The 21,521-nt window shown below is 39.3% G+C and overlaps 1 protein-coding gene across 1 annotated transcript; it reads left to right on the forward strand.

Moving 5' to 3' along the window:
* The first annotated feature begins 1,715 nt into the window (after nt 1-1,715).
* Nucleotides 1,716-19,917, forward strand: LOC117298298. Its single transcript, XM_033781452.1, has 16 exons — nt 1,716-5,291; nt 7,465-7,666; nt 8,342-8,416; nt 9,025-9,287; nt 9,980-11,188; nt 11,890-11,983; nt 12,618-12,799; nt 13,365-14,111; nt 14,475-14,516; nt 14,624-14,758; nt 15,450-15,578; nt 15,992-16,221; nt 16,646-16,762; nt 17,070-17,224; nt 18,786-18,929; nt 19,292-19,917. Exons 1-16 carry the CDS (start codon nt 1,716-1,718, stop codon nt 19,552-19,554), a joined length of 7,563 nt encoding a protein of 2,520 aa, XP_033637343.1. The 3' UTR covers nt 19,555-19,917.
* The last annotated feature ends 1,604 nt before the right edge of the window (nt 19,918-21,521 follow it).

Below are 21,521 nucleotides of genomic sequence, written 5' to 3' on the forward strand. Positions count from 1 at the left end.
ATTTAATCTCTGAATGAATACTGACAGATGATGCTTTTTCAGTCTTTATAATAAATAAAATATAAAAAAATAACACTCAGGAAATGTGCATGTGCCGCAAAAAAATGTACAATTAGTACTAGGGACGTCGCCCGGTCACGTGACTGGCGAACAATTTGACGAAGTTTTAATTTGCGACGGTGTCATATTTCAGTTCCAAAAATTTTTTTTTACGAAATGGTGTAGAATAAAAGTATGTTAATAATGTAAAACTTTTGAGAAATTCGTTTTCTAGTACTTGACAAAATGTTAGAATAATTAGAAATTTACTTTCCGAGAAAAGAGAAGAAAAAATCCGTACTTTTCGTTAATTCGCACCCCGTCAGCGCGCAGTTCATTTCTTGTCCCTGAATTGCCATGCGTGATGAAGTTTTTCTTTGGGCTGTCGTACGGCCGTAAATACGTCCAAAAATATCGAAATACCCCTTAAAATGAAGCTTAGATGTTAGGCTTTTTAATTATGGCTAAGTCCACTTTGCCATAATTAATCTTAAACTATTGAAACAATGTTAAAATGTTTGTTGAAGGGGATTTTAACGATCGCGACTTAGCTCACCATCGCGACGCATACCAAACGAAAGACCGTGTTCTATTCTACAAAATGGTGGCCGTAGCTAAGTTGAGGAACGAGGCGGTTTTCAGCTACAGCGCCTTTTCCATGAGGGGTCGCTCAAGAATCTGTAGCTATTCGGTTGCAAGGTTGTGTACAGAGCTAGATGTCTAGTTTTGACCTCTCGTAAAGAGTCATTCATAAATCCCACTACAGCGCAGTGTACATGGTGACGTCATCGCGCCGAAACCAGACTTGCGCAATGAAGCTGCAAAATGGCAGTTACTGCGCCGCGTGGGTCTTATATTTGTTTACACTCCATTATTCATTCGTGAAGAGCGGACGTGTATTGAGAATTGCAAGTGTTTATTGATCAAAGTGCAGAATATTTGCGGGAAATTTGAACTTTTTAGAGAGAACTTTTGTTTGTTGACAAAGAATATTCACATTATTTTCGTAAAAAAGAAATTGAACTTGTTTTTCGTCCGTCAAAATTGTTTTTTTTTTCTTCGGATTTCGGTGATCCATATTCAGCAGTTTAAATTGCAAACTTTCTAATCTCCAATTTCACACATTTTATTCTGCAACTTAGCTTTGTTACTTGATTTTTGACTAAATATTATTAAGTTTTATTGTTATCTTTCAATTAAACATTTACTCTGTTATTTATCTTTGTTGTTTGACATTTTTTACATTTTGAGAAGTTGTTCATTTTAACATTTACTCTGTTGTGTTCATGTATGATGTTGATATAGCTGTGTTTTTGAAATTTTCACATTATTTTAAATATTGACCTTTTGAGAAGTTGAATTTAACATTAACTTTGTTGTGTTATTTACCTCTTCTTGACATTTTTCACAATTAAATATTTGACTTTTGAGAAGTTAATTTAACATTTAGTCCTACTCAGTTAAGTATTTAAGTATTGTTCAACTTAACATTTACTCTAGTCTAGGTGTGTTACTTAGCTTTTTTATTTGGCAGTTTTGACAATTAAATATTGACTTTTGATAACTTTTATTGTTATTGTTCATTTTAATATTACTCGGCACATACTAACAGGTGTTATCATTTTTGAGCATTCCTATTGAGAAGTTCTGTTGTGTTACCTTTGTGATAATTACTAATGGCTAGTTTGCAGTACTTTTGTGATGAGGTGAGCATTGGTGTGAGTGATTTGAACCGTATGAAAGCTGGTGAAGTAGATGAGGTTGTAATTGTGAAAAGAGGATTGGAGAGTTTGAGAAATGGATTTGTGTTTGGTTTGTGGAATGAACTGATGGCTGAGGAGAGGAAGGTGAGTTCTCGGAAAGATGTGTTTGAGAAAATGAGAGAGATCGTGTGTAAGTATTTTGTGTATGAGAAAAGTGGGAAAGCGTTTGAGTGCAAGGTGTTACGCATGATTGCTGCATGGAAACGTAGTTACAAGGATAAGGCAAGTAAGGAACGGTTTGTGAACTTGATGGAGATGTGCTTTTGTGAGAGTGAGCATACTGAGAATGTAGAAGGAAATGTTGATGAAGCCAGTACTTCAAGTGAGATGAGGGAAAGGGATGAAGTTCAGAAACTGAGAATGAAAGTTCAAGAGTTTGAAAGAAAGTGTGAGGAAAATTTGGCCCTCAAAGATGCAATTCATGAAGTCAGTGAGGAAAAGAAGATGTTGGTGGAGAAATCAGAGGTTGAGAAAAAGAGAGTAGATGAGCTTGTAATGGAAGTAGAAAAGTTGAAAGCAGAAAAGAAAGTGACACGTATGCAAGTAAAGATGATGAAGAGAAGAGAGAAACACTCAAGCGTCATCATGGAGAAGGTAAGAACAAAGAGTAGAAAGAGATTGAAGAGGTTCAGAGAAATTGAGCGTCGTTTGGCGGAAGCTGATGTAAGGATGAAGGAAAAGGTAGAGCGGGAGAAATGTAAGACAAAGAGAGAATATCAGTTGAAAGAAAAGAATCTGAGGAGAGAACTTCAATGTAGGTGTAAAGTGAGTGTAGGTGTAGCAGTAGCTAAGTTACAGTGTGAGATGAAGAAAAAGTTGAATGTGCAGAAACTGCTATCAAGAAAGAACATGCATGTTAAGAGCTTGAAAAAGAGTGTGAGGGATTTGCGTACAGAACTAAAGGATGAAAAAGAGGAATGCACAAGGTTGATGAATGAGAAGATGGAAGCAGAGGAGAATTTTGATGAGAGATTACAAGAGCGTGTGAATGAGTTTTTGAATTCTGGTGTATGTACTTTCAAGAACGGAATGTATCAGGATTGTGTTCGCGAGGTGTATCAGGACTTAATGACGATGAATGTGGGTGCGAAGAATGTCGAGCATGTGATTAGAACTGTGTTGTGCAAGCTGACTACAATGGATGAGAGAGAGGTGAGACTGCCGAAAGAGACGTTTGCGAAGACCATGCTGCTTGAAGCTCGAGCGTTGGCACAGATGCAATGCGTATCTGAGGTAACCCATAGTGATGGCCCTGTCACTTTGTGTACAGATGCTACAACAAAGTGGGGCTATCACTATGGCACCTATGATATGTCATTGTCATCTGGGAAGATGCTAACGCTCGGGCTCCGACCAATGGTGTGTGGTAGTGCTGAGAAAACGTTGGATGGGTTTAAGGAGATTGTGGGTGATATTGTGAAGTGTGCTAAAGGAGGGAGTGAAAAGGTGAATGAAATTGTGCGACAAGTGAGGAATACAATGAGTGACAGGCATGCAGTAGAGAAGAAGTTTAATGAGATGCTGAAAGAGTACAGAGCAGAGATCTTGCCTAAGGTGGTTGAAGGCTGGAATGAAATGAGTGAGGAAACAAGAACGAGCATGAAAGTGATGAACAATTTCTTCTGTGGCATGCATTTCGTTGTGGGTTTAGCTGATCAAGCTGCGGTGTGTCTGAAAGTGTGGGAGAAAGATGTTCTTGGTGAGAAAAAGGTTGGAAGTACGAGTTTGCCAGGCAGCAGTAGCAGTGGTGGTTGTGGGGGAGAGAGATTAGTAAGGACAGTATGTAAGAGTGTGCAGGAAAGAGCGTGTGAGAAGTCTGGTAAGCCAGTGTATTTTCGTGTGTTCCTGGAGAGCGAATGCGGAATGGATGTGGTACCCCTTGCACCATTTAGAGGCAACAGATTCAACATCTTGTTTCATAATGGTGCAGGGGTGTATCATCTCTATCCGCATTTGCTCGAGTTTTTTGACCGTGTGAAGAATGAGAATAAATTGATGCGAGCTGTGCATGAAGATTTGAAAGTGGATGAGTACAAGACTGAGGTGCGAGCTTTGGGGTTGATAGACAAGATTGTGACAGGGCCTCTGTGGAAAGTGTTGAATGTGAAGGAACATGTGAGTGGAATGAACGAGCGCTATGAGCGGATGATCAAGTGTTTTGAGAAGTGGACTGAAGATGCAAGTGAGGTTGTTCATGGTGAGGTAAGGATGTTTTATGATGTTAAGGTTGAGGTGGACTCTGTGTACGACAGCTTGGTGAAACCGTGTGAGAACGATGCTGCATGTCAGGAAGTCCTTCAGTGTATGTTTGGTGTGTTTGTTAAGCTGGGAAAAAGGATGTTGGAGAGCCAGATCAGTGGTGGAATGTTTGAGAACATGGACGAGCAAATGATGTATGAGACTAGAAGTGTTCCAAGGACGAATGTTGATGTGGAGCGAGATTTTGGAATGTTTGATAGATTGTTAAGGGAGAAGCCGAGAGCGACAGAGTATGCGATTGAAAGTTTAATTATGTGCAGGAGAAATAAGATGAGTGAGTGGCGAGACAAGCTGTGTGAAGATGAGAAGAGCAAGATGATGAAGATAGCGCAGGAGTCAGTGAGAGAGCAAAGGAAAGAAATGTGTGAAAGGCGAACTAGACGGTTTGAAGAAAGGGAAAAGACTATGCGTGAGAAAAAGGAGGGTGCTGAGAAGCGAGAGCAGCGAGAGCGAGAAGCTATCAGAAAGATTGTGCTAGATATGAATAGTGATGGGCCTTTGTGGTTGAGTGTCAGTGATATGGTGAAAAGTTTGCGAGGTAAGAGTGAGAAAGAACAGGAACGCCGCGTGAAAGTGCAGATGAGATACAGGAAGAAAGTAATGAAAGATGAGCACTCGAAGGATGGTCTGCTGAACATGTCAAGTGGGGGAAAGCAGCTGAGTGTTAAGGAGATGGTAGAAAACATGAAGAAAGTGCTTGGTGTAAGTGATGATGAACATACAAATGAGGTAGGTGTGATGGATGATGTGAGCGAAAGTGGTGGTGGGGATAATGATGAAGTAATGGATGCAAAGCGTGCCAGGAGGAGCTTGAAAATTGATGAGATGATTGGGCGTTTGTTGGTGCATACAACAGAATGTGATGGTGTGAAGGAAGAGACTGTGTGTGTGATACTACAGAAGAGAAGAGGGAAGTATGTGTTTAAGTATGATGGATCAGTGGATAAGTTTGAGTACACGAAGGCAGAGGTTCAGGAAGATTTAGATAATGGTGATTTGGAGGAAGTAGATGTAAGTGTCAAGGAGGCAATGGGTCGTGACATTGAGTATATGTGGCTGGATGATGATTTGAATGAGATGTGGTACAGAGGTCGAGTAATTGATGTGGAGGGTGATGATAAATGTGTTGTCGCATATGAACCAGTGGAAGGTGATGATAGTGGTGATGATGATGACTCAACGTGTGAAGTTTTGGTAGAGAATTTAATTGTTGATTACAGGAAGCGTGAGGTAAGGTTTGTGTGAAACTAGTTTTGGTGTGATAGTGTAGTGGCATGAACAAATAAATGACCACCAAGTTGCGCATATGGTCCATTTGGAAGAGTCTTGGGGCATCCAGTCTTTCAAATGGTCATGTAAAACTTGGTGGTGGTACAACATTCTTGTAAAATTATTAAATCTAAAATTTGCATAATGTTTAATGAAAGAGACAAGCAAACACAGTTCAGTCTTTGAATTTATTTCACTTTTATTTCATTAAGATCTTAAAATTTACTACATATTTTCCCAAAGGTTGCATCATTGCTTCATAGTTTATCTAGACATGCAGGTGTCAAATTTCAAACAATTAGGCATAATTTGCAAATTTTGAAAAACAACAATAGTTGGGGTTATGGGAATTTTGTTCTTGCTGTGCAATAACCTTGAAGGCATCTCACTTTTCTATTCCTTGTCCAAAAATGAAGGGGGTGAGATGTTTACTTTTTGAGATATGCACTTTTGAAAATGCGACATTATTTATTAGTTTTACACAGCAGGTGTCAAATTACGGGCAATTAGGCTCAATTTGCATATTTTGAAAAATAACAATAATTAAGATAATGAGAATTATGTTTTTGTTGTTTAATAACCTTAAAGGCATCTTACTTTTCTAATCCTTGTCCAAAAATGAAGGTGATCAGATATTTACTTTTTGAGCTATGCGCTTTTGAAAACACGAGTTAATTCATTATATCTGGCAGGTGTCAAAATACAGATAATTAGCATGATTTGCATATTTTGAACAAGAAAAAAAATTATTTAGATAAGGGAATTTTGTTATTGTTGTTTAAAAACCTTAATGGCATCTCCCTTTTCTATCCCTTGTCCAAATATGAAGCTGGTTAGAGATTTCCTTTTAGAGATATGCACTTTTGAAAATGCAAGGTATATTCGCTGTTTGTTTATCTCAGCGGGGAGTCAGATTACACGGGTAATTAGGCCTAATTTGCATATTTTCAAAAATAACAATAATTAAGTTCATGGGAATTTTTAGTTGTCATTAAGTAACCTCAAATGCATCCCACTTTTCTACCCCTAGTCCAAAAATGAAGGTGGCCAGTCAATTACTTTTTGAGATATGCTCTTCTGAGAACTGTTGTTTATTCATTGTTTATTTGTTTATACGAAAGATCAAGATATGCACTTTGAGTAATCCCTGGGGACTTTGAGTCCATTTTTGAGGTCTGTTAATTCAAAATCCACGCAATCAAATAGGTTTTTTTCTTCAGTTCTCATAACACTTTTTGCCTGGAACCAGAATATTTCAGTTTTGTGTAACTAAAAAGTCTAATTTGTTAATTAGGATTTTATTAAAATTGTTATTTGTTTGTTTGTTGTTTACTTTAGTTGCTAGGCAACGACCACGACTCTGAACTTGACACTAAATAACCACAACTCTGGAACCCCTTGACCGATTTTCTTCAAACAACCACCAAATAACTCCATTTACTGAATTCTTTCATACTAGCCACATTTCAAAGCTATAGAACAAACATTGAAATTCTGGTTGCCATCCCTATTAGTACAAAGCTTGTTTTTTGTTAGCAACATGCAGAATTATTTGTCTCTGGCTGAGTGATTTGGATGTTGTGTTTATTACATTAGGCCTAGGCTAGGAGGGCCAAGATCTTGACAATAAAACTAAAAGAATAAATAATTTATATTAAGGTTATCAACCCACAGTATGACTATGAGAACCACTTCTCCTTGCCCTTGGTGGATTTTGTTCACTCTATATAAAACAAATTCTTAAACTTACAATTAAAAAATAGTTTTTTAAATTCGCAATTTATGTTTGTGTCGATCGGTCGACAATTTTACTTTACTAGGAAAGCTACATGTATGTACATACAACAAATCTCCCTGATTCTGCAGAAATGTCCCTCAAAATAAACAATTTGTCTTTAAAAGTTCTGATGAAAATATTTGGAAATCGCCGTTATGGACAGTTTTTCCATATTATGTTGAATGTAATTCTAAATGTCTCGCTTATTGTTGTACAAAGTCTTCCCAATCCCAAATGTCGGCAGCTCTACCTAGCATCTTTAACTGTATGTTGGGGTGAAAAGCAATTTCATTGCTGTAGTAATGAGTAAAAGAAAAGCTTCCAACAAGGTTTTGTATTGTATGTATTATTCGACAGCAATTGAAAATCGCAACTCCAAGTTTTTCGCTGCCACCAGGGCCCGATGCTAGTAAGTGGGATGCAGAAGTAGCAAGTGGGATGGCAATGGATGCTGAAGTGATGGAGTATATGCCTGCTACAGTCTCTTCAGGGATGATGCTTGTGCCTTATGATCAACCCATGTATGGACCTCAACTACCTGGACTAGAAGCCGGCAATGGTGAGGGATACAATAAGTGTCAATGGACCACATTGTGTTTTGTTTTCAGTCGATACAAATATTGTCAATGATTTAAAGTTTTAGATTAAAGGAACCGGCAACAAGTGATCTTTGCATAAATTCTTTCAAGAGAAAAATCAATAAGGAAAATGAGCGCCGACGACATGTAGGCGCTTGAATGTTTATTATTACTATTATTCGGCATACAAACACATACATATATATAATCAAAACAAAACAAAAGCCAGGGACACACTGTATGCCTGGAATTAAACAAGTTTACTAAAAAACTGTAGCCCGAAGGCCTTCAATTCCAATATCCCTGGCCATCGAGCATTTTTACCGAGCATTGTGCAAGCAGTAACTTTTGGTGAGCCAATCAGCGTTGACTTTCAGTACTTTCCTTCAAATTGTTAGTGACAAGAGGTTTTGATATGGTGTGCTGCCCTTAGTAGCGAGGCTATAAGATATCATGACTCTTGATTCATTAATTATTACCGATACTCCAGGGGTTTTAAAACAAGTGGAAATTACAACCATTTAACAGACTTTCTAAGATCTGGATCAACGTTTCAGATCTTTTTTATCAATATTGACTCTAATTCCCAATAACTTGCAAAGTCTGTTGAAACAAAGTAACTCTTTGTGAAATTTTCTCTTTTTGTACTCGTGCAGTTCACAACAACAGTCCGGTTCCGGCCAACTTCATGGCAGGGGACAGTGACTACAGTCTGAATACTGATGTGAAAGGTAATTTATCGTTCTGGAAGAAGATGTTTATTGCTAAACATATCCACCCAATTATGGAGCAAACTAAATACTGAAAAAAATCACTTTGATTTAGACTCATGAGAAGGTTTTATCATTTAATGTTTGACGTTTCTAATATACTTATAAGGTAATAAACCGCAATAAAAGTTGCAAAAAAAAGTTGCATCTCCTTAAGGTGAACCTGCTTCTCCTGCTTCTCGGTTTGCTTTTTGGTAGTTTTGTTGTTGTTGCTATTTGGCAGTTTTTGGAGCATTGGCAAAGCTTGAGGAGTGTTTTTAAAGTCCAGTTGTTAGGAACGTTCTAATTACATGTAGATAGGATTTAAGTATTCCAGCGCCGCTCGTAGACAATTCTGTTGAATTAGAGAATGTTCCATTGGAACGTTAAAAATACAATGCTCTCATCACTCGTGTATGTTCCTGTACTTTTGGGGCTCCAATGATTTGTGTCATGCACACAAAGGAACTTTCTAATCAGCTAAACTGCCCAATTTTTGAGACCTATCCCTTAGTGTTAAACTTCTTCAGCTAACTGAGAATTTTGTTGCTGCTACACACTACATCCATTCACTTCTCTTTCTTACCTAGATGTAAAGGCTAGTCGCGGCATGTGTGGCCTTCGCAACATGGGCAATACCTGCTTTATGAACTCTGGCCTTCAGTGTTTGCTCCACAACGCCAGCCTGGTTCAGCACCTCCTCAAGAGTGACCACCTTCCACCAGAGACATTGACTGGAAGGTTTGGTAGCCTTGTCAGTAAAACCTGGAGTGGGGAGTTCTCACTACTACACCCGTCTGAGTTCAAAGAAACTCTGGGGTTCATGCATGGGCAGTTTAGGGATTACCAACAGGTTAGTGCTGGCATGATGCTCTTCCTACTTTAGTCTAATTGACCGGTTGTTTGTGTGGTCTCAAAAAAAGTCAGCAAAACTAAGATCAAATAGCCTGTTTATTCTGTTAAAGGCAGTGGACACTATTGGTAATTACTCAAAATAATTATTAGCATAGAACCTTTCTTGGTGACGAGTAATGGGGAGAGGTTGATGGTCTAAAACATTGTGAGAAACGGCTCCCTCTGAAGTGCCATAGTTTTCGAGAAAGAAGTAATTTTCCAGGAATTTGATTTTGAGACCTCAGATTTAGAACTTGAGGTCTCGAAATCAACCATCTAAACGCACACAACTTCATGTGACAGGGGTGTTTTTTTCTTTCATTATCTCGCAAGTTCGATGACCGATTGAGCTCAAATTTTCACAGGTTTGTTATTTTTTACATATGTTGAGATACACCAACTGTGAAGGCTAGTCTTTGACAATTACCAATAGTGTCCAGTGTCTTTAAACCCAACTCCATTTGAAAAAGATGCAATTAAGGTTAAGTGACTTGCTCAAGGGCACAAATGTCATGACTGGGATTCAAACCTACACTCTGTTTCTGACAATACCAGACCTTGGGTCAAATGAACTAGAGCGCTTAGACACGCCATTCATTGTGGTAAACATTTTACAAATATTTCTATTGTGTCTTTCGTGTTTTCTTTTAGCATGATGGACAAGAGTTTCTGGCACTTCTTCTAGACACTCTACATGAGGAGCTGAATCAAGCTAAGTCCAAGAAAAAATCCCACTCTCCTTTTGAGGACATTTCAGAAAACTCCAGTGACTCCCAGTACATGTCTGAAGCATCCACGTCTAAGCTCAGTGAATTGGAAGCACTGGAAATTGACTCGGGTAAAGAGGAGCACATCCCCCGTAACCAAAACAACCAGCGAGGGAGTGACAAAGACACAGGCTCTACGTCTGAAGAAGGAAGCGCTTCCAGTGAGGAATCCAAAGTTCCTAACATCGCAGAGTTTTTCAAGAAAGATATGAAGACCCTGAATACCAACATGATGCAGGAGGAGGAGCCGTCGTCAAGCGTTACGACGGGCAGCGAGAAATTCCCAAAGCAAGAGAACTCCAAGAAATCTCAAAAGTCGCCTGCCAAGCAGCAACGATCTCCTCTCAGGAACAGAGTGGAAAACGACTGCGAAAAGCTCAGCTCTCAGCCAAAGAACAAGAAGACTAATCTCTTGGTTGCCAAGAAGAATCTCAAGGGGAACTTAAAAAACGGTGGCGGGGAAGGAGTTGGGGTCAAGTTCCTCCCCGAGAATGATATATACGATGAAGAAGATCCCATCAAGAGGATGAAGATGGACTCTTGTAGTAAATCAGAGCTTCTTGAAAACCTTTCTAAAGACGGCCTCACAACCGCGTTTCATAATTATGCCACTTACTCCGTCCCAGAGCTCCTCACAACCGATGGTTTCTTTCCGATAACAGACAGCAAAGTTACCAACAAACTTATGGAACTGGAAGGGAGGAAAGACCTGCCCCTCAAGTCGGGCATGGATGAGGAATGTTACAATGAGCTGAAACCCCAAGTCAGTCACAAGGAGTCTCCAATCAAGCGACCAAACCTCCTGTTCCCAACCAACAATGACAACACCATCAGTAAAAACTCTGCCAAACTTGGAGATGATAGGCTGTGTCTTCATCCACACATAAGTACAAGCGAAGAGCAGGAATGCTGCTTCATTCCAAACAATCAACATTTTTTGTCAGTCGAGCGGAATCCGTTGCATATCAAGAAAGAGACGACACTGGAAGAGGTTGACCCTCGGAGGGGCCGAGAGGGGGAAAGAGAATGGGACGACTACCTCAGGGTCAACCAGTCGCCCATCATGGACTTCCAAGGACAATTTAAGAGCACTGTAAGTAAAGCCAAAACCTAAAAGAATTTTTTAATGATTTCTATAAAGGGTGCAAACTTTTTGGTTGCAATTATCTGATAGCGCCCTCTTTCCACTCTGTTTGCTCAGGCCATATTTAAACACTCCTCATGTTCAAACATTGCCATTTGATCCTTATTTATGAATTATAGATAAACTTTGTAGTCTGCAATATGATATGTGGTGAATGCATCTGCACAGTACACATTGTATAAATCATTGCACAGTTGTACCACCATACATAAATTGTGCAGTATAATTTGTTCAAATGGTTGGTCAATTTGCTTGAAAATTCAACCCAGGTTAGGAAGTTTAAATACGGTAGTTCAATACTTTATTTATTTGTGTGGGATAATTCCTGCCTGTTGCCATTTCATGTGGAACGCTTTATTTTTGGTTTCACCCACTCACCGATTTGTGTAAATCACTGTATACCATACTTTCCCCAGTTCTGTGAACAAAATTCACTGGCATTTTACTCTAGTAGGTTTGAGCTCATAACCTTTCCTATTCTAGAGCAGATGTCTTGCCACTAGACCACTCGCCACCAGACTATTTGGGTTCACCTTTACACTAATTTACTTAAAACATACTCAGTACTGTCCAGACATGCTTTAGTCTTGCCAACAGATGTTGGAAGCTGTTGACAATATGTGACTCATGATATTGTAATTTGCCATCAGGTTGTATGTGCAGTTTGTGGCCACATCTCAATCATCTATGAACCATTCATGTACTTGTCTGTTCCTCTACCACGTGCAATGGAAAAACAACTCAGTAAGTATTTTCTTCACAAGTAATAATAAATTGCAGTACTTGCGTTTTCATATTATTTATTAATCCTGGTTGTGGGGCCAAGGACTCTCAGAAAATAACTTAATCACTACATTGCCCAAGAACTCAAAGGAGAAAAGACAAATAAGACGATGTGGGAGGAAAACCAGAGAGAATTATACCAGGGGAAACCCATGCAGTCACATTGGGACTTAAAATCCAACTCCACATACAATGTCCCTGGTAGAATCCACATAGTGTCCCTGGTGAAATTTAAAACAGGTCCTAGAAATTCCACTGCGTCGACCTGTCTTAAATTTCATTGATGAGAAGGCAAGGATATTTCATTTTGCACTTCCATTGTACAATCTTAAAGTCTGCAGGAAATGTTTGAAGGGGCACCAAGACCAAGGGTAACAGATGCCATGGTCTCTGTGGTCTATTATAAGTCTGAATTATGAAACCCAGTTATGTACACGTAACAATACCTTGGAAGGGTTAACAGTACAAGGTGGTGTGGGCAATACGCAGCCAACCAATGCCAGAAACAGGACACCATAATGTGATGCAAACAAAACAACTGAATTTAGAAACACAATTTGTCTTTTATGTTCCCTCCTTTTTCTGTTTACTTCAGTCGTCACATTCATTCCCAAACACGATAAAATTCCGTCTCGATACCTGGTGACACTCAATAAACTGGATACAGTGATGGAGCTGAGGCAGGCAGTGGTCAAAGTAGTTTACGCTGATGGTCTTCCTGTGGACAAAGAGCTGATCCTAGCCGAAGGTCTGGACCATCATATCTCAAGATTTCTGGTAAGATGCAGGCCTGATGCTTTATGTTTGAAAGGGAAATGGTACCAAGGCGTTTTGTCCTTGGTAAAGAGCACTTCTGGTAGTTCATTCTGCTCTACCAGCCATGCTCCTTAAATTTTCAATGGAGATTCCTTATTCAGCTATACTAGGATGGTGCAGAAGATGGAATAAAAAGTGAAGATAGGTAGTAGATGATACCCATGCCTACATCCTTAACAGTGAAGGGGGTAGGTGGCTACGTTCCCCTGGTGGTAGTTAATATGGGTTGACAGCCCAAATCAGTTAAGTTAAGTGTACTATCCTTTCAGGGTTCTCTACAAGGGGTTTTGGACGCGCGCTGCACCCTTCCGAAAATTCTCAGAATACCAAACTCACCTGTTAAAAAATGCAGCAAAATTGTTTGGTGCTCGGACAAAAGTTCTTGATAACGCCTTACAATGAACAAAAACACCATTCAATGCACTAAAAATCAGGCGCTAGTATTAATCAAGATTTTTGATCTGTAGTAGTAGACCTAAATCAATTGACTGCAAACTCAAAACAATTGTTTTTCATTTACTGACAGGAGGACGTCACCCAGTTGAGATACATCAACGACAGTTTCCGGTTATTGTATGCATTTGAGGTTTACTCCAAATCAGTTCTTGAAGAGCCATCTCATGTTGCTATGGCAACAAGTGAACCTATCCCGAGTAGTCTGGCCGAGCCTGACATGGGAGCAGGGAGCAATGATGTAACATTCGATACCGCTAATGTGCAGAATGAAAGCGTTGACTTGCCACTTACAGCCGAGGGCGATTTTCTCCCCACTGGTTCAGAAAGTGCCTTTGAGGCTCCAGGGACGTCGTGGGATGACGTGTTAATTTCCAGCCAATACGCAGAGAAGAGCGGCAATGAGGGCAGCAGCACTATGGATTTGGACTCTGCTGTTGCCTCAACGTCGATGACCAAAAAGCAGGATGTCTTCTCAAATGTATCGTATTTTGACGTGAACGATTTACCATCGATGGACACACAAAATGGCAGCGTATCATTAATGAGGAAAACACGGGGTTCCAACAGCAGCTTACAGGGTAATGTTGATCTAAACAGCCCTCAAGCAGTATGGGGACCTAGCCAGGATGATGGTACCACATGGAATGATGAGGTATTTACTCCAGAGAGGAGTAGTGGTGGAGATGGGGATGCTAGTGATGGGAAAACAGTGATGAGTCAGTGGCATTCCTGTGCAATCTGTCTAGAGGAGTATCCTGAACATCAGTTATTAACACACAAAGTCTGTGGTGGTGTGTTGTGTCATGCCTGCATGGAGGTAAGGATAGGACAGCTTGGTTTATTGCTTGGCACTTTGTTTTTCATTGTGGAATTTCTGTCATCAGTCCTGTGACATATCAATGCGCAATGCAAAGGCAACATTAGTGAAGGGGCAAATTTATTCATTTATTTATTTATTTATTTGTTGATAATTATTTACTACATAATTTAGATTGAACGAGATAAATTTTCTATCTAGTAATTTGTTTGTACTCTAGTGTTGAAGTGAACCTGTGACTTCTGTATATAATGTGCCAGTGCTCTACCAACTGAGTTATCTATTATTGTTTGTGAAGTTCTATTTCCTGCATAGTGCAATGACTTGATAAAGGAAGGTTGTTTTTATTTCTCCACTTTGCAGAGAGCAGTCAAACACTACGGGCAGCAAGCAGTGGATTGTCCGGTAAGATGAGTTTATTTACCCTTACCCCTAACACTAACCCTTAACCCCAAGCCCCAAGCTGTCCTTTTATTTATATTGTTTTTCATTTTCTGTGTGTCATTTGACAGGTTTGCAGGAAAGAGATTGATCCCAGTCAGGATTATGTCATCATGCAGACATCACTTACGGCTCGGCCTGCTAAACGGGTCTTACTACTACCGGTACTTTTTAGGAATGACGTCACAGAAGATAGTGAAACAAAGGTTTGTGCCATAGTTTTGTTCTGCAGAGGGACCTTTCCTCAACCCTGGCCCTTGCTTAAAATAGTACCAGGTAGGCATAAATAAGGTTTAACCTATTCAGTCCCATCAACCTAAGGCATACATGTAAATCAAGTACATGTCAAGACAAAGCGTTTTGCTTGGAACATTTCAGTCAAGACAGGACACATTTACAAACAAAATTAGATACAACAAATTGTTGCACTGGCACGACATTGCGACAAGTGAGATCAATCTTCTCTTAGTCCTGTTCAAACCATAAGAAGAGCTTGTGTTTGTTTCAATGTGCAGAAAGTTTTCCTCATTGTCATTCTGGTCCTGCTCAAGGCCTGGTGGATTTCTCTCTCAAAACAGGGTTCAACATTTGGTCCAAATCTGAATTGGCTGAGTACAGCTATGGCTTTGAATGTTCTTCATCCCAAATCTAGCCATAGCCGAAGCTGTAGCTGTAGCCCCCTTTCTCAGACAAGGCCCTACTTAATTTGCCGTAACTCCTCCCTGAGCATGCTGAATAGATGGATTACGCATGAAGTCATTGACTGCCATCTTTGATGACAAACAATGGAAATGTGCGTGTTTGAGCGCTGTGCACAACTCTCTTGTACATTTCATCAAAGATGGTGGCCACTGCACGATTCTTCAACCTCTGTTGTAATTTATCTCATTTCAATAGGGGGAGCTGTTCTCTTATCCCAACGCAATACACACTCACAATGAGGTTAATGGAGGATGTTTATACAGTGAAATAGAGAGAATGCTTCCAGTACATGCCCCATTCATAGTCACTCTCACAGATGGCAGGGTGAGTATCATTACTGAGTATATTCCATACTGTACACACACGGGTCATCATCTTTATGTCCAAAGAGCCGTTGATGTCCAAAAGCCTGATTGTCCTTTCAAGTGCATAACTGCAATATTAAAGCCATGGTCTGCAGTTGAAGACCTCTCATAAGTTAAACCTCGATTGACTGACGAATAAAAAAAATAAAAAAATTAAAGTTCAATGTCATAGTGGTGAGTTATTAACATTTTCTGCATCATAACCATAGAGATGAGGCAACTTGAGATTGATTTCAAGTCAACTGGTCAAGTATCAAGTGTTTAGGGAATACTGTTCCAAGATATCTTTGGAAAGTTAGACTTTACACGAGCTGAGGGGTTTCAACAGCATCACTGTTATTTTAAGCTTTCACTTCACCTGTTCCTGTCCAGGGCATCCAGTGTTCACGTTGTATCTACAGCGTCCACTGCCGAGGCTGCCAACTAGTTCCAGAAGTAGACATCACCCTCCATTCTGATGATCACCTCACTGTGGTCTACCAGAACCTACCCACTGACGTAGTGGAGTCTGCCAGTCGTGCTTATGATGACAAGTCTGTTATGGAGATTGCTAGTAACAATCCATTAACTCTGAGGGATTGCTTCAAAGCTTTTACTGAAAGGTTAATATAATGACAACTTAATAAATCCATTTTATTGTAATTCTTTTTCTTGAAACATTCTTGCTAACTTGTTTAGTGAGTGCTGTGTAAAGGGGTTCTACATGATTGGAAGAGCTGAAAATATTTTTGCAGACTTTGTTTCTTATCAACCATACTCAAAATACCAAACCGGTCATTTGAGGCAAAAGAAAAAAGTGGGTAAAAATGTTTGAAAACTAACTGTTTTAGTAAACCTTTGCATTTTATGAAAAATTATTTCAAAGGGAGTTTCCTACCATGACCATCTTTATACTATGTATGTTGTGTGTAAATAGTTTTTGTTGTTTGCAGGTCTCCATGCAAATTGTGTCGCTAAGCATATTTTATCTGACTAGTTTCAAACATCCTGATGATGACATATTCTTATTGTGTTTTTACCATTCAGTGAGGATTTAGATGAGCATAACCCGTGGTTTTGTCCCAAATGTTGTAAGCCCCAGTGTGCACGCAAGACCATCGCTGTCTGCCGGTATCCAGACACACTCATTGTGTATCTAAAAAGGTAAGACATTTTAGATTCAATTCCAGGTCGTGATACTTGTTACCTTAAGCAAGACACTTAATCATTATTACTGCATCCTTTGGATGGGACGTAAAGCTGTAGGTCTCTATTACAGAACTCAGTTACACTTGTCACTAGGAAGATTTGTTTGCCCCAGTGATTTTGGCAGTGGCTGCTGAATGAGCCGCAGTATCTTGTATACGATCTCACATTTCTAAGAATTAAAAACAATGTTTCTGTCTGTTAAGGTTTAGTTAGACAATATCTATTATTATGTATAACATCCAGTGGTATTCTCTCTTGGTAGGTTTGTTTTCCACCAGTTTACAAGCACCAAGCTAGAGAATAAAGTTACGTTCCCAGTTGAGGGTCTAGATATGTCAGATTTTCTATGTCCTGGTGTTTCCAGTGATGAACTGAGCCTTGTGTATGATCTACAGAGCTGTGTTTGCCACTTTGGAGGTAAGTCATCTAGTCAGATATTAATCCTAATTCTCTTTATTCTTTGTGGTACAAATCTTCACTGGATCATAAAGTAATCTCTTCCACCGTAAAAAAAAACTTGTATTTGCATAACATTGCGATTGAAGTTGCACTGTTTTTCAAACTGCTGTTTCGGGTCTGCCAACTATTTTTATATAAAAAAATTGAGACAAAATTAAAACTGACTACTTTATTTGTACAAAACTGTCAATGTGTTTTCATTCCTGCAGCTATTTAAAACAAGAATTCTAAAACTCACATCTTATGGGGATATCGTTCATTCGCACATGCTAGATCTTCTCTCTGGAATGAACTCCCTCAAATTATTCATAACATTTCCGATGTACACAAGTTCCTTAGTTGCTCTGAAAACTTACCTTTTTTAAGATTTGTTTCATTGATATTGTTATTTTGCTTTCTTTTCACTGTCTATGTGATTGATTTTGGCTGGTTGATTTTATTGGTTTTGACGTTATATATATGCTTTCTGATTGATTGATTGATTGATTGTTGTATTTCTTTGATGACATTGTTTCTGCGCCTTGAACATTTCTTAAGATTGATATGGTGCATTAGAAATTATTATTAATGCCTCTAGCTACTGGGCAATCCCGGTTGTCTAAGGGTTATGCAAGAACCCACTAGTATTAATATAATCATTACTTGTATGTCTGTCTGCTTGTTATAGGCGTGAATGCTGGACATTACACTTGCTATGTGCACAACCCTTACTCCAATCAGTGGCAGTACTGTAATGATGATAAAGGGTTATGCAAGAACCCACTAGTATTAATATAATCATTACTTGTATGTCTGGTTGCTTGTTATAGGCGTGAATGATGGACATTACACTTGCTATGTGCACAACCCTTACTCCAATCAGTGGCAGTACTGTAATGATGATAATGGGTTATGCAAGAACCCACTAGTATTAATATAATCATTATTTATATGTCTGTCTGCTTGTTATAGGTATGAATGCTGGACATTACACTTGCTATGTGCACAACCCTTACTCCAATCAGTGGCAGTACTGTAATGATGATAAAGGGTTATGCAAGAACCCACTAGTATTAATATAATCATTACTTGTATGTCTGTCTGCTTGTTATAGGCGTGAATGCTGGACATTACACTTGCTATGTGCACAACCCTTACTCCAATCAGTGGCAGTACTGTAATGATGATAAAGGGTTATGCAAGAACCCACTAGTATTAATATAATCATTATTTGTATGTCTGTCTGCTTGTTATAGGTATGAATGCTGGACATTACACTTGCTATGTGCACAACCCTTACTCCAATCAGTGGCAGTACTGTAATGATGATAATGGGTTATGCAAGAACCCACTAGTATTAATATAATCATTATTTGTATGTCTGTCTGCTTGTTATAGGTATGAATGCTGGACATTACACTTGCTATGTGCACAACCCTTACTCCAATCAGTGGCAGTACTGTAACGATGATAATGGGTTATGCAAGAACCCACTAGTATTAATATAATCATTATTTGTATGTCTGTCTGCTTGTTATAGGCGTGAATGCTGGACATTACACTTGCTATGTGCACAACCCTTACTCCAATCAGTGGCAGTACTGTAATGATGAAACAGTCACTCAGCAGGATCCAGCTGACAGTGACTCATCAAGTGTCTACATCTTGTTTTATCAGAGAAGAGGTAAGGAATTAAATAATCAAACTGGCTTCTTACATTATATTGTACATTATCACAGTAGCTAGATCAATCAGCTTTTATAACATTATTATCCCTGGTCATCAGGCATACTTTTAGACCATGCCACAAACTTTCTCAACTCACTGTGGAGCATGGGTCTATAACCTGCTTGAATCGTGACAACCAAAATAAGCAATGATGATTTGGGGGCCCTCAGATGATACTTCATTGACTTTGACCGTATTTGTAATTAATTGTCTTTCTGGAGAATTCCGACTGTTATAAACTTATAGATAATCAGAACAATTTTTAATTGGAACTAATCGTTCTGGTTATTGTTTGTTTTCCTTTGTTTGTAACCACAGGACTTTCAATTGATTTTACGCCTCTGTCGCCTTCCGAGCCCAGTAAATCCATCTCCCCTCCCCCGCCTCCATCACCTCGCCCCGGGGATGCAAAGCAGACGAGGTCCTTCCCGAACAAAGCATCCCTTCTACAGTCTGGGATCAATCGGTTCTTGTCGGAGCTCGACAAAGATACAAAGGTGGATAAAGAAATCAAGGAAGTCACCCCAGAGACAACAGATACTGACTTTGCCCAAGATGACTCCCAAACAACAGAGGCCTAGAGGGTTGTCTTGATTCTCTTAATCAAACCAGTACCATGTCATATATCTTTTTGAAAGTGTGCAATTGTAACTTCAAATTCAAAATGTTTAATAGTCTTGCACGTAATTTAGAGACTCATGTGTGCAAACTTTCTTTCCTTGAACATGAAAGCAATGTACATTGGTCGAACCAAAGCCCAGAACTATTAAAGACTTTTTACACGATGAGCGAACCTGTTTGCAGTTTGTAGGTCCACGTACAGCGTACAAGGTCCATGTACTGTACAGTGTACAGAGTGAACTAGGTCCATGTACAGTGTACAGAGTGAACTAGGTCCATGTACAGTGTACAGAGTGAACTAGGTCCATGTACAGTGTACAGAGTGAACTAGGTCCATGTACAGTGTACAGAGTGAACTAGGTCCATGTACAGTGTACAGAGTGTACTACATGTAGGTCCATGTACTGTACAGTGTACAGAGTGTATGTACAGTGTACAGAGTGAACTAGGTCCATGTACAGTGTACAGAGTGTACTACATGTAGGTCCATGTACTGTACAGTGTACAGAGTGTATGTACAGTGTACAGAGTGAACTAGGTCCATGTACAGTGTACAGAGTGAACTAGGTCCATGTACAGTGTACAGAGTGTACTACATGTAGGTCCATGTACTGTACAGTGTACAGAGTGTATGTACAGTGTACAGAGTGAACTAGGTCCGTGTACAGTGTACAGAGTGAACTAGGTCCATGTACAGTGTACAGGGTGTAAGTGTTTGTACAGTCTACCGAAATCTAGGTTCTTGTACAGTTTACATGTACAGAGTGTACTACTAGGTATGTTCACAGTGTACAATATGTTCTGTCTGGGTAACAGTCGATGTACATGTACATGTCGATGTGTATTTCTTAAGTACAGTGAACAGATTAGTTTTAGCTTATGTGCAGTGTAAAGAGTGTACCCCAGCTAAACAGAATGTTCTCTGTCAAGTGTAAAGAATGTACTTTGCCTGTAGTTAATTTAGTATAAAGAAGACTGTAATGACCCATTTATATGTGTACAGTATTTGATCCTTGAATGAAATGCAGAATGCAATGTGCCTGTGTGTAGTGTACAGAATGAACATGGCATGCTGCATAGTATACATGTACCTTTAACTTTTTTTAGCATGCAGAATGACATGAATCCCCTATGCTGGAATGCACCACAAGGTCTTAATCTGTGTAGTGTCACAGAATGAACATTACTTTAGAATGCATTATGCCTTGTCATTGACCAGGTTTTCATTTGTTTTACTGTATGCAACAGCAACCATTAATACTTAATCTCATTGCACAAAGTTTGGTTGGATATCACTAACATGAGAAACTTACTGAACCAATATACAATACAAATTAACCACTAGCGTACATTGGGCATTAAAAGGTGTAGATAGCATGCAAAACCGACTGAGAGTCTGTCTGGGGCTGCAGAATAAAACTAGCCCGATGCTGTAAGGACATACCTTTTTGTACTGAAACCATGGCACAGTTGTGACACTATCATTAATATTATTGTAGTCTGCAGATTGACTTGTTTAGTTTGTCTAAGAGTGTAGTTGACCTCTGAGCAGTGTGCAGAGTGGCTTCTGCACAGTTTACAGAATGTTTAGGTCTTAGTATCTTTTTATGGAATGATTTTGGCTTCTGTACAGTGTACAGAGTGTAGTGGCTCTCTGTACATTGTGCAGAATATTCTAGGTGTGTTTACCAGTGTACAGAATGTGCTAGGTTGGATAATAAACCTAACCTTTAGCTGTGATGTAGTTCAAAACGCAACGATGCTGTCATTAATATTAGTCTACAGAATTTATGGGGGATCCATTAAGTTTCCAGAATGGCAGAGTACACAATAAAAGGATCTCTTGGGGAATGTTTGAATCTACATTTCTTCAGTACTATGAGATGGCATGTGTACATGTGTTGGGTCCATTCAAAAATGTAAGAGA

Source organism: Asterias rubens, chromosome 13, assembly GCF_902459465.1.
Source record: "Asterias rubens chromosome 13, eAstRub1.3, whole genome shotgun sequence".
Classification (NCBI taxonomy): Eukaryota; Metazoa; Echinodermata; class Asteroidea; order Forcipulatida; family Asteriidae; genus Asterias; species Asterias rubens.

What these genes read in the sequence shown, in the direction of transcription:
- LOC117298298 (XM_033781452.1), top strand. Translation starts at nt 1,716, where the DNA reads ATGGCTAGTTTGCAGTACTTTTGTGATGAGGTGAGCATTGGTGTGAGT. An exon ending in TGTGTCATGCCTGCATGGAG is followed by an intron (nt 14,112 to 14,474) that starts GTAAGGATAGGA and finishes TCCACTTTGCAG; the next exon opens with AGAGCAGTCAAACACTACGG. An exon ending in AGCAAGCAGTGGATTGTCCG is followed by an intron (nt 14,517 to 14,623) that starts GTAAGATGAGTT and finishes GTCATTTGACAG; the next exon opens with GTTTGCAGGAAAGAGATTGA.